Source organism: Sturnira hondurensis, unplaced genomic scaffold (assembly GCF_014824575.4).
Source record: "Sturnira hondurensis isolate 20B ecotype Veracruz unplaced genomic scaffold, ASM1482457v3 Scaffold0001304, whole genome shotgun sequence".
Lineage (NCBI taxonomy): Eukaryota > Metazoa > Chordata > Mammalia > Chiroptera > Phyllostomidae > Sturnira > Sturnira hondurensis.
The window spans coordinates 8,455,748-8,469,534 of NW_028073935.1; the positions used below are offsets into that span (position 1 = coordinate 8,455,748).

The 13,787-nt window shown below is 44.6% G+C and overlaps 1 protein-coding gene across 1 annotated transcript in view; it reads right to left on the reverse strand.

Moving 5' to 3' along the window:
• EDAR (ectodysplasin A receptor) overlaps positions 1 to 13,787 on the reverse strand; it is a 67,364-nt gene that overhangs the window by 33,125 nt on the left and 20,452 nt on the right. The window contains exons 2-5 of the mRNA XM_037070712.1: positions 11,588 to 11,656; positions 10,659 to 10,781; positions 10,242 to 10,423; positions 1,820 to 1,905 (exon numbers count right to left, since the gene is read on the reverse strand). Coding sequence (XP_036926607.1) covers positions 1,820 to 1,905; positions 10,242 to 10,423; positions 10,659 to 10,781; positions 11,588 to 11,638 — 442 coding nt within the window. The 5' untranslated portion in view covers positions 11,639 to 11,656. The remainder of the gene's footprint in view (positions 1 to 1,819; positions 1,906 to 10,241; positions 10,424 to 10,658; positions 10,782 to 11,587; positions 11,657 to 13,787) is intronic.

Genomic DNA, 13,787 nt, shown 5'->3' on the forward strand with positions numbered 1-13,787 from the left:
AAACCAAACCAAAGCAGGCTCTTCAGGTGGAGGCGAAGAGTTCTTGACCATGGACTACAGGCTCAAGAAGGGGAGAACCTGGTGGGGCCTGGGCAACCAGCCAGCAAATCGCAATTCTAACCAGTGAGGTTTCACCTAGTTCCTGGGTTTGCTGGGACAGGGCTGCTGATGGCAGTCCTATGAGTTTGGGTCTTAGTGTCTTCATGGAGGCTGTGTGCTGATTCTTGAGCAAGAGCCTTGTGCAGGTGGAAGTGGAGACCCCTGTGGTGGAGAAAGTAACTTTCATGTCCACACTTGAGACCATGACCCAGGCAGGGTTCCATTTACCATGTTACCCTACACAGCCTATCTGGTTATCTCTCCCATTTCCCAGATGGGCAAACAGAGGCTCCATTTTTTTTTGCTGGCTTCTTTCAGGGCTGGGTTCTTAGAACCACTAGGAGGACTTACTGGGTGCTGGTTTCCAGTTAAGCAATTAAGGACTAGGGCTTGGGAGAGGGATGCACTTATTTTCTATGTCTCCAAGACTAAGATGCTTTGCAAGCTCCAGGTATTGAGAAGGACACACTGTGTGTGAGCTTTCAAACAAAAGAGTCCCATGGGGAACAATTGCTTGTTTTTTGGTTCCATAGGCAAAGAACCTTTTCTAAATAGGTGTTGACTGCCTGACATCTTCTCAGTTGAGGATTCATCCCAGAAATATTTGGTATGGAGTCGATTTAGATTTCCCAGCAGAGGACTTATCAGCAATGGCAGCTGACTTTACTACAGTCTTGCTAGCAGCCAGGAGCCCTTGTCCTTACTGTAATCAGTGATATAATCATCATGCCAGGCAGGAATGCTCAGCTTTAAAGACCTGCAAGTTCATCATCGCCAGGTTCCTCTACTTAAGCAGTTTGGAAGGGAGGGAATAGCCTCTGCCCCACCACCCAGAGCACCTCTCCCAGCTGAACCTACGGTGCGGGGAGGTAGTGCTTCTCTCCCCTTCGTCCTAGGTACTCTCAAGAGGGAGACCCTTATTCTACTCTCTTGGAGAGGATTATGTTGAGAAAATAGGGTGGGCAGGGACTCATAGAGATCCAAGAGAGGAAGGGCTCCAATATGGGCACCTCTTCTGGCCTGGAGTGGGAGTAGAGCAGTCCAGAGGCCAGACTCCCTGTTTCATCCCAGATGCCCATCCACCCCTCCTTCAATCGTTTCTCTTAAAACCACAGCTGCAAGAGACAGCATAACACATTCTTGGAGCAGAGGTTCCTGGCACTTCCTCATAAACACACCCACGAAAGTCAAACCAAATTAATAGAAAAGAAATAGCCCAAGGTGAGATTCTAAACTTGTTAGACTCATTGTTGACATATGCTTCCTGTATCTTTAATTAATTGGGATCACTTTTCATGTTTCTCCTGGCCTCATCTGGGAGGGCATCTGCTCATTTTAAAAAATGTATGGGAACTAACAATTGTCTAGAGCTTTGTAATACTTTGCAAAATATCTTGGTGTCTGTGATCTCATTGTCTTATCCAAGAATTGCATGCTATGGTTAATTCAGATTTTAATACTCCCAAATTACAAATGAGAAAACTGAGGCTCATAGACTTTATGTAACTTGTTCAAGGCCACCTGTCCAATGTGAGTGACCAAAGTCTCCGACTCATGGTTCAGATACAGCAGACCTCCTTCACAGACATGACATCTGATTGCTTTGTGCCTTCACTGTATTTGTTATTTGCCAGGATTGGTTTCTGTCTACCACATGGTGTAATGCAAGACATCAATATTGAACAAGTACTGTTCTGATAGAAGAATAAAGTGCACTCACATTCCTTGGTGTTGGGAGGTGCGAGGAGGCAGGAATAGCAGACCATACCATATATGTTCCTGGGTCTGTTTTCCAATATGTAGTAGCTATAGGAGGGGAAAAAACAAGATAAAACATGCAGGTGAGTCAGGTGTTACCACAGACAAGTGCTGAGCACTTGGCATATCCATGACCAAAGCATGACCCAAGTTGGGTCGAAATAAACACCTGGGAATCAGGAGCTCTACTGAGTTAACGGCCCATTTTGATTACTAGGGGGTTCTCAGCTTGTCTTAAAATAGAATTTTTCCCCAATATTGAGCCATTTGGGGCATTAAAAAATCTCCTCCCCCTTTTGATTCTTTTCACTGATGGATTTGTTTAGCATATATATGTAATCACCATTTTCATCAACACCATCCACTTGAAATATCTGCATACCCACCCTCTGTATGCCCTGTTTAACACTTTGGGTGTCTTGCCAACCAGGAACCCAGGCATCTTTGGAAGAGGATCACCCCCTCAGCAAATGCCCATCTCAGAGTCTGTAGCAAGGTGAGTTTACAGGTAAGTGTGTCTATGCCTGTGACACTGGGACCTCCCAGTGAGTACCTGCTGACCAATAGTGAATGGTGCTGGCCATAAAGACATGGGTTATGTCTAGAGAGGTCACTGCAGAGAGCTTTAGAGATAGCCTAAAGTACAACAAGGTGGTAACTGAAATTTATTTTCTTTCTCCTCAGGAAGCACTGAACAAAAGACACACACACACACACTCATGCTGGGGTTATATACACTTAAAGAAATGGACAAACCCTGCACAGTAAGACTCTAAAGTCTTTTACCCCCCCACTGATGTTCTCTTATGTCTTTCAAGCTTCTTCATGTCAATATGCCAGCCCCACGACCATGCTGACTCTCAGAACACCCTACCCACAGAGCTCTGCCACCATGGGTTGAAATTCTATGCAGGCCACACCACCTCCTGGACCTCCACCTCCTGGACCTCCCCTCCAGGCTTTGCAAACTTAGGCTCCTTGCCACCTGCAGGCTTTGACACTTTTCTTGGTGTATACTTGTTTTCCATAAACATATATTCAATGATCATGAAGCCATCTATTTCATTGTTAGAAATCAAATTTCTAATTTTTTCTTTTTATTTTTTTATTGTTGTTCAACACAGTTGTCTCCCTTTTCTCTGCACCACTCCCCCCAACCCCAGCCGTACCCACTTCCTACCCTTGATCTTACCCCCTTTGGTTTTGTCCATGTGTCCTTTATACATGTTCCTGAAAAAAATGAGCTGAATGTTCTCCCTTACCACAATTTCAAAAAATGAAAAATCCCTCTCTGCTGTTTTTAAATTTTTTTTGTATTAGCTGTGCACAACCCTGGCTGATCGCAGCAGTAAGTGGTAGCATGGTGGAGTGCTGGGTAGTCTTTAGACTCCATCCACCATGAACTGGACGATTACCAGTAACATTATAATCATAATTACCTGCTCTTGTTCAGAGCCTTTTATCCTCAGATTCCTGTGTGTCTTATAAACATTAATTAACCAATCTCAAAACATCTCTCAGAAGCCCCAACAGCCAGTTTCACAATTAAGCCTTCAGTTAAAAGCCTCTTTCAAACACATATTCTGTCACCCTCCAGAAGCCATCTGTGTTCAGGAAGCAGGAAGCCATACTGAGGCCGCAGTGCTTCTCTTCCCAGGAGGTGTATGTCTGCATGTGGCTTCATGAGGGTGACAGGCTCCAGGTCAGTCCTCCTGCACGTTTTTGACGTCCAGACCCAGTATGAACCCCAAGAAGGAATATATCTGCCAAGAAGAAATCCTTGTGGTTTACTTGGCAAAAATTCATAACCAGAGTTTAGCAGCCATCGTCGACAGAGGCCTTTCACTCTGTATTTCAGGGAAAAGCTGAAAATTGAACCTTTGGCTTCTTGCACTGTGCTTCTGCAGGTTAAGTCAACCTTTTCCAATGCAACCAAGAATGGAGTTCCTGATATTGTATTTTGACTACTGGGCTGAAACATGCCCCATCAAATTGAAACTACCCAGCTATAACTTAATTTGCATCTTTACTAACCAATCAGAGCTGCTCCATAACAACGAATCAGAACACACAAAGCTGGCCAATCAGCACAGTGTTATTTGGACTTCTCATTTGCATAAAAATAGACCAACCAGAGACTAGGATGGGGACTTTTTCTATAAAAACTGGCCTTCCCTTTATCTTGGTGGAGCGCACCTTCAGTTTCCACTAGAGGCTGCTTCTCCTGTTTTTCCAAACTGTTTACCTGAGTAGAGTTTCTCCTTTTACCATACCTCAAGCTGAGGACCTCTGTTGGCATTAGACTTGAGAGCAAGGACCTTTTGTTGACACTAGTATTGTTTGCTCCTCTTCTTATATCCACCTCCAACTGCATTTTTCTTGCCCAGATTGTGACTGTTCCTGACCTGGGAGTCTCTCAGGGCCAGCCTTGTTCATACTTGCATTCCCAGTAGTACCTTGTGCTAAGTACTGAGGAGAGAAGGTTCTAGGCAAGTTTTGACTGGAAAAAAAGTGAATGAGACCAAATTTTTTTCTATGTAAGTTTAAAGTACTGAGACTGACAGAAGATCCAATGGCATTTGACATCTTTCTGCCCTTTTCAAAAAGCAGAACCACAGCTAAGTTCATCCTGGTTAATCCCCTAGTGCTGAACTCCATTTTGGATGAAGACCCATAGCTATCCGGGTGGGTGTAGAACACTTGGGCTTAGAACTCAGCATCCAGTGGATCCCTGGGGACACCACTGGGGACTGTACCCTGGGATCAGTCAGCTCCCTTTTCTGGGCAAGGGGGCACCTTCTTGGCAGGCTGAGTGGGCATCTCTTTCTGATTCCCACGAGGCTCTGATGGCTGCAGCTGCATCTTCTGTCCTGACTATGTGTCTGCACCAAGCTATAAAACATATTAAATAAATTAGTTGAAAGACCAGTGTTGAGTGGCTATAATTTTTTAAAATGTTGGCTCTTGGAGGCTGTTATGAAATCATGAGCGTTAAATATGTCACACATTTCCTAGCATGTATTGCACAGAACATTTTTAAATGTTAGTTTTTTCTCTTTAGGACTAACCTCAACTCATGGTTTGATTCACCCCCATAACTCTCATTCCCTGCCAGGCAGGAGTGGAAAGCAATTGTTTAGCTTCTTCTAGCAACTTGAAGTTGGGTGTTCATTTAGGAAGCTGTGCCCTACAAAAGAGAATCAGGTCTCTTTGTCTTGCTGTAAATGTCAAGTTTTCTACTCTTTGATCTCCAATTTGTCTTTTCCTTAGATCTTTTTTTCTTTCTGCTTTTCTTCCAGGGTTGATTAAGGTGAGTAACACAAGACAAGACTCGGTTTAAATGTGGCCTTTGCAATCTTCTATGTATGTAGATTTTCTTCAAAGATTCCTTTTTCTCAGGCTCCTAAGTTTGTGCTGGATGCTGCTGAGCTCTTTGATGTTCCTTCTGCCTGCTACATTATCCGGATGTAGAAGCTACCTCTGCATTCTCTGCCCGTGTCCTCCAACCATCCTCAAATGGCTTGTCTTCAGGGAATGGACAGGGTGTAGCAGCCAGCCAGTGGGAGCTTCTCCAATGGGTCACATAATGCCCTGAGGAAGGTTATGAAATTTTCACCTCTTCTTTCATCCTCTTCTCATATTTTGTTCCCTGGTCCTCCCACATAAGCCCTTCTCAATGGGAAAGCCCCATATACTGCTGCTCATTGTTTAGCCAATGTCTTGCTCATGCTCTGATACACAGCAGATGGCAAAGAATAAGAAGCAAGTGCTTGCCAAACCACAAGGATGGAGCTGGCCAAGGCAACCTGTGGTGTCAGGAAGACAAATGGGTGGCAGTCTGCATCGTAACCTGGGGACCAAAGGGATTTGGGAATAGAAACAACCTTTCATGGAGCTGATAGCACTAACTTGCAAAAACTCCTTATAATCCTTCTTTGTGACATACCATGAGAGCTTTATTTTGTTCTCAAAACCTAGAGTGCGTAATAGGAAGTAGGAGGCCATTGGGGCCCTACCCTGATAAAGCATTGTGCTTGTTAGAGCCAGTATGAGGAGGTTGAGGACTGGAGATAAAGTAGAAGCCTTCTGTTTCCATGGCCTTGAGTTTGGGAGTGATTTATTTGAAGCCATATCACAGCACAGAGCCAAACTGAAAACTAACTATACATTTTCATGTCAAAGAAGTAATGAGAGTGCACTGAGATGTGTCCCCTGCACAATACCCCTCTGGGCCTCACCTTGTCCTGGGTGCTGAAGATATAATGTGAAAGATGCAGATCATTGTTCTCATGGAGCAGGGAGGGAGTTACTTAAGATTTCAGAGCTGGAAAGTCCGTTTTGAGAGTACAGATGCCGGCCTCCCCACTAATTCTAATGATGGTTGCCCTTATGTTTTGAAGCCTTGTAAAGGCAGAGAGCTGATGACCATTCCATTGTCAAACTTCTTTCTGGTAAAAGTGTTGGGACCAAGCAAATTGTCTTCATTGCTATTGCCTTTCTAGTAGCCAAGCTAGCATTGTCTATGGGACAGGTCATTTATTGTGTTCACCCCATGGCTTATTCTTTCTGGCTAGAATGTCTCTGTGGGTCTAAGTAAAAAGGAAACAGGCTGCTCCAAGTACATATTCACTGCCTCTCTGAGATAACACATGGGTCTGAAACGCAGTTGGGTCAGAGCCAGTAATGCTGATGGGCCAGGGTACATCTTGCACCCTTTCTCTTCCTCCTCCATGGAGCTGCCTTACTGGGAGATCTTATTTGGACCAGTCTTTCCCACACCATTAGTGGGTAGGTGACTTCCATATCTGACCTGAGCTTTGTACCTTTTTATCCACCTACATGTTCGATGCATTGGTCTGGATGTCCAACCTCAAAGTCCACACATGCCTCCACTTCCCCACCAAAATTCTTCCTTTTGTATTCTAGCAAATTGCATCACTATTCACAATGCTGGCCAAGGCAGACACCCAAGAATCCCTTTTACAATCCCTTCCCCCAAATTCCACATGCACCCAGTCTGCAACTTCAGTCTCTGCTCTCTTCCAACAAGCACTTGAATTTCTCCTCTCCCTCCAATGTCCAATGCTTCCACCTTGCCCTGGTCTTCACAACTTCCCATCTTATCCCTGTTACGTAGGCTCCTGTCTCTTCCTCAATCAACACTTTATCTTCATTGCTGCCAAGAGGGTCATTCTAAGGTACCGCCTGATTTTGTCCTACACAAGCTTAGATGTCTACACAGTGACCTGCATCAGCATCAAGCAGAAGACTTGAGTCCTCAGCATCATTTTCTAGAGTCCTCTCCCTCACTAGTTTCTCCACACCCAGCTGCATGTACCTTCCACTTGACCACAGGGATTTGTAGCTCCACATCCTCAGACTCCTCCCACCTTGGAGTTTTGGCTGGAGCATTTGCACTTGGAGAGCTCTGCTCCACTTCTTAGCCATCCCTGTGTCATCCTGAGAAGTCTTCTAAGAACTCCTTTGACCCCAGCCACAGAATAATGGCCCTTTCTTGACTTCTAGAATATTGTGGGTGTCTACCACACTGTGGTCACTGATATTCTTGTATTTCTCCTCCACTGAAAAGAGAGGCACCAGGTCTTTCCTCCTTTCCTCTTTGTCTCACTAGTACCTGTATGGTAGACCCTTAATTCAAAGATTTACTAAAATAAATGCTGGAGCCATTATGGTAGGTTGTGAATGTCAGGTCAGATTCTCACACTGACAGGCTCCCAAAATAAGTTGAGATTTTATGAAAAGAATTATTTTTTTCCAAGCTGAGCATGGCAGAGGGAACATGTTTTTTTCTCAGCATATCTACAGTCAATTTATGCAACTGCATTTTTTTCATGAATCTGCACCAATAAAAAATGACCAAGATAAAGTTCCAAGAATTGTATAAGGTATCAGAGACTGATTCTAGCCATCTAAATTCAAGATCCTACTAAATTTCTCTCATTCAAGTTCAGTGTGCTTAGAGCAGTTCCTTGTACCAGACAGATGTTTGTACCATTGGGTAGGGATGCATTGATTCTGCTTCTTCTTCTTGTGGAGCCCCCACAACATAATAACCTCAACAACTAAATTAAAGAGCACGAAGCTAGGGAACTTTTATTTACTCATATTTTCTAAGGGAATAGTTTAGTATCTTCCCTGGTTATGGCTACCTGTTTTTTTAAAAAGATTTTATTTATTTATCTTTAGAGGGGAAGGGAAGGGGAGAGGGAGAGAAATATCAATGTATGGTTGCCTCTCGGGAATCCCCTGATGGGGACTGGCCTGCAACCTAGGCATGTACCCTGACTGGGAATCGAACCACGATTCTTTGGTTTGCAGGCCCATGCTCAATCTACTGAGCTATGCCAGCCAGGGTGCTACCTGTTTTTTTTTAATATTGAAAAATAAGATTCTGCAATAAGGTTCCCCTACTTTCTTTATTCATTTGAAAAATAGGCTTGAATCATACATTGTGCCAAAGAAATTGACATGGAGCGTTCCCTTAGATATTTGGATATGTAGGTCTGCAGCTCAGGAAGTGGTCTGAACTGAAGATAGAAAGCTAGGGAGTCTGAAGGTAGGGGGCAAATCACCAGCAGAGAGATGGTGCTGGAAACCATGGGAATGGATGCTTTACAGTAACACATTTGAACTAAGGTTAATTTATGCAAGTTTAAAATATCTTCTTATTTTAGCCCTGGTTGGTGTAGCTCAGTGAACTGAGCACAGGCTTGCGAACCAAAGCATCGCTGGTTTGATTGCCAATCAGGGTATGTGTCTGGGTTGCAGGCCATATCCCCAGTATGGGGTGTGCTAGAGGCAACCATACACTGATGTTTCTCTCTCTCTCTTCCCCTTTATCTCTCTAAAATAAATAAATAAAATCTTTAAAAAATCTTATTTTAGCCCTGACTGGTATGGCTCAGTGGATTGAGAGCTGGCCTGTGAACCAAAGGGTAGCAAGTTCAATTCCCAGTCAGGCACATGCCTGGGTTGAAGGCCAGGTTGGGCCCCTAGAAGGGAGGAACATGAGAGGCAACCACACACTTTGATGTTTCTCTTCCTTTCTCCTTCCATTCCCCTCTCTCTAAAAATAAATAAATAAAATATTAAAATAAAATAAAATATCTTCTTATATTAAAGTTATTCACTTTCAACCTGTTCTTAAATTGGTGGGACTTTCTGCCACTTTTGTTCTTCCTGTTTCTTACAGATTAATGCCCATTGTTCTTATTTGCATATATTCTTATTTTCTTATTCCTCTCAATTCAATATGGTGAGATGACAGGTACACAAGCAGGTTGTAAAGTATAGTGCCCTATTTGAAATGCTGCTGCCACCATGACCAACACCATCACCTCTTCCACAACTGTCTCCAACATCACTGCCTCCATCATTATCACCAGCACTACCCTCTACCACTTCTATCACACCTTGATCCCTCTTTCACCTTCACCATGCCTTCTGGTTTCTGTGTAGCCCTTGCAGGCATTATGTTGTGTGGCCACTAGAGGGAGGCAGCATCAACAGCAGAAGCTTGGTGTTTATTGGGTGTTTAGGTTGTACTTTCCTTATCTCAGGCAGAACTTGCTAATGTGTCCTGCTTGTATAAGGGAAGATTTTATCTTTGTGTCTTTCAGGCCGATTACATTTGCATTTTGGTATTTTATTTTATTTATTTATTTATTTATTTATTTATTAAAATTTATTTAACTTTTGTTCAAGTACAGTTTTCTTTCTTGTATTCCCAGCCCTGCACCCCCCCCCCAGTGCTCCCCACCCCCCTCCCATCTCCGCCCCACGTCTTAGTTATTGTCCATGTGTCTTTCATACTTATTCATGTGAGTCCATCCCCCCCTTTTTTTTTTACTCTGTGCATTTTGGTTTTTTGAGAAGATTTTTATACATAACAGTATTGTGATGGAATTATAGGTACCGTATGACAAATACTACTATCAGTGGCTTTTACCCTCAGTTTTTCCCAGTAGTAAAAAGTCTAAAAATAATACTTTTGTACATAATTGTCATTTTTTCTCCAGAGCATTCCCCATGTATTACCTCATTGTGTAGTCAACAAATTGTTTGATTTAGGTAGTTAAGAGGTATTACTATGACTGATGTTCACTTAAGGGACACAGAAGCTGATGTTGGGGCAGTTGCCTGTTTGTGGAGGTAGCAGAACTTACCATCCTTGATGCCAAGTTTCCTTATTCCAAGGATATGCCCCGCTTCTTCCAAGCTGCCCCTTGTAGAATGGTACAGCAGGCATGACACTACACTGTAGGCCTGAGGTCCTCATGTTCCCAGGGGTCCTCACCAATTAGATATTAAGGGCTTTCTACAGAATGTGTTCAAGGGTGTGGTTTGGAGCACCATGTGCTTACCCAGGGAGACAAGGCCCACACTCAGCATCATTCTCCATGTCTCCTGGCATCAGCACAGTGGCCCGGAAGAAGCCTTCGCAGTCTTTGTGGCGCCTACATATCTGGTAGCCTCCTTTGGAAAACTTCTCTGCTGGGCAAGGGATGCAGCCATAGTCCTCATCTTTGGTGCCATAGCCACAGGACTGGCCAAGGAAGAGGACAGAGGACACAGGTAAGTATAGTGGTTGTGCCTGCCATGACCAAACCTGCAGTCTTTGGGCACGTCAGACACACTGGACACACCAGATGCACTGTGCACTGATTTAGCTTAGGGACCAGATGTAGAGGAACCCAAAGTAGGGTGATGACACCCTGTGAAGGAGGGAGAGCTCACCAGGCCTGGACAGGGGAGGGGGACTTCCAGGAGGGGGGCCTTACCAGGTATGGTTCCTCCCCAGGCCCACACTGAGGACACTCATGGCACAACCCCGTGGTCTGGTTGTAGTACTCATTCTCACCGCAGTTGGAGTATTCTGCTCTGGCAGAGCACATCAGAAATACCTGCCACAAGATAGGGGTGGTTTGTTTGACTTCCATACCTTCTTGAAGACACACATAGTTACTTGGAGTTAATGCCCAGACAGCCCCAAGGCTGGGTGAGGAGGGAGCCTGATGGTGGGAGACCCACTCAGTCAGCACTTATTTGATGCCCCATCCCCAGGAACTTTAGCTAACAAACTGGGCAGGCAACCTCGCCTGCACAGTCTGACCTCACTCCTGCCTCCCCTTTCCCCATCCATCCAATCTTCAAGACATGACCCAAACTATCTTCACTTAAGAAATCTTTGTTTCATTCTTTAAAAAGTCATGAATGAGGCAGCTCCTTCCTCTAGCCTCTGGAACAGCAAGTCTCTTGGTCACATGGTATCTCTTCCTACCTGAGGAAGAGTCCTGTGGTAAAGGCCTGGGTCTTTCTCATCTGTTTGGCCCACAGGTGTGGCTCATCACACAAGCTTGGTTGTGTATATCACAATGCAAATAAGCATTTTGGGATATTTGTATCTATGAAATCCTATAAAAGGAGCCACCAACTAGGGAAGTTCAATTTGAGCACAGGAACTGTTCAGGGCATTGCAGGCATTATCGTTTTGCATCCTCAAAACTCAGTGAAGAAGGTGCTATTATTGTTCTCATTTTACAGCCAGGTAAACTGAGGCTTAAGAAGCCAAGGAACCTGACCCAGGCGGTGTGGCTGGTGTTAGACACAGATTGGATGGGAGCTCCCGCTGGAATCTACACCAGGGCCACTGTGGGTACTCTCTGGGCCAAGGGTACAGTGGGCAGCACAGGTGCTGTGACCTACTTACCACCAGAACAGGGAGCCAGGGCATCTGCTTGTAGTCTCCCACATGGGCCATCCTCTCCCACACGTTCACCTTAAAGACACACTTTATCAGTAGCAGTAGCCTACAGGACCTGAGGCAGCTCCAGGGCTGACTTTGATGGATGCGGCCCTGCCCCTAACCTGGGTCTGGCTGCCTTCCTTGTATCCTCGTGGGTCTGAGGGACCCCCAAGCAAGAAGAGTGAGGAACAGATATGCTCTAAAAGAAAAGGCAGATTTAAACTGAGCCTCAGGCCCCTTGGACTGACTGGCCCCTTTCCCAGCATTACCCCATTCCTGGGGAAGAGCTCCAGAGAGAAGGGACCAGAGCACACTCAAAGCTACTGCTAAAGCTGGGCAATGACCAATTCTTTCATCTGCTGGGAGAGTCTGAAGAACTCTGGCATGCATGCTCCAGGCTAGTGCTGATCCTCTGGCTCCAGGGGAGAACTGGAGATAGTGCCTTCTCCCCACCCTACTTCCTGTTCTCCCAGCTCCTCTGTAAGGTCTTCTCTCTCTCTCTATGAAGAACGGGTCATCCATCAAACTGATTGGGAGAATTTATCAGTCCAACCAATGAACTTTACAGTTGAGACAATAGAAGCCGGAGATGTTAGTGACTTGCTTAAGGTCACACCGCTAACAGACAAAGGATGGCTGCAGCTCAGACATTTACATGCTTTCCCCAACCACTAAATTAATGCACTGCTTTGAAGGAGAAGGTGTTGTTTTTCACCTCTCCACTTTCAGAATGGGAGACATATGTTTCCAAGTCAAAACAATTTTACCTGGGAGCCTGGCTATACAAAGAGAGATAATGTGCTCATGTGAGCACCTAAATTCCCCAGTGGCTGGGCACATGCTGGGTTGCTGTTATCTTGCTTTGACTGAGGGGATGAATTAGTGACAAAACAGCATGCTGAGTTATGTATTTGAGGAGCCTTCAGAATCAACCACTGACTCAGGCTGTGAGTCACCTGTGAATGCTCTTGTTCTCAGTGAGCCATTGTCCCCAAATACCACCCAAAAATGACTACAGAGGAACACAAAGCAGGAAACTGACAAATGGGGAAGCCAGTCTTTTTGTTTGTTTGTTTAAGGGGAAAAAACCTGAACTTTGTCTTTACAATACAATATCCTAAAGGGATTAGGGAGAAAAGCAGCCAAAAGATTATTTATTGGAAATAGGAAGTTAAATTTGAGAAAGAGGGAGGACAGTGCAAGTCAGCAGTTGGGGAAAGGGCAGGAGTAAGAAAATCAGGGGCCTCTGAAGTTGGTGGCTGGGTGGAGCTGGTGCTGAGGACAAGTAAACTCCTTGAGTGAATAGACATGGTAAATCTTCTTTTCTAATTCACCCACTCCTCTAGGACTTAGCACCTTGCTCAGTAAGATTTGGTGGGAGTAAAGAATACATATTTAGCAGAAGCACCTTACATAAATGTATAGCAAGAGGTCAGGGAAAGACAAATTTGAAGAGCTTTAAGTTCACCTGCCTCTCAGCTTCAGTCTCCCTTCCAGGGAGCATGTGGCTTTCGCTCCCCTCAACTCCAGCATGCCTGTCCAACTCCTCACTTCCATCTCCTCACCCCCGCTGCCTGCAGAAGCAACAAGCACCCATACTTCCCTAAGAAGAGACTTAGTAAAATCAAACTTTAGCTATCCTGTTTACTTATCATTACAACTAACAAAAAACCTGGAACACTGTCCAGGGTCAAGACAGGAAGAAATCACACAGACTGTCCACATTTGCATTTGTAGAAGTTTCTGCATACACAGAAGCAGGTCTGGGGTGACATCCACTGCATTTTCAACAAAATTTTTTTGGCAGCAATGAGATTGTGGTGGTGAATAAGGACTGAGGGAAGTTTTGAGGAAAATTTCCCTTTCTGTACAGTTTCTAACATCAGAAAGATTTAGAAGAGTACGTATAAACTATATGATCAGGAAAAAAGAACAATAAAGGCGTTTTGCGGGGGAAGAAGTACATCTCTGTTCAGGGGATGGGCAGGGGAAGGATGTCCCAGGTGGTCTGGATCTTTTCCAGGATCTTTACCCTATTGGCGCTGTTACCTTGGACTATAGTCTCTCACCTAATGAGTAACATCAGGTGGCCTTTGAGAAGAGGTGAGGTTTCAGGAATGTCTTGAAGAGATACAAAATTTCCCTTTAGCACTTTCCAGCATAC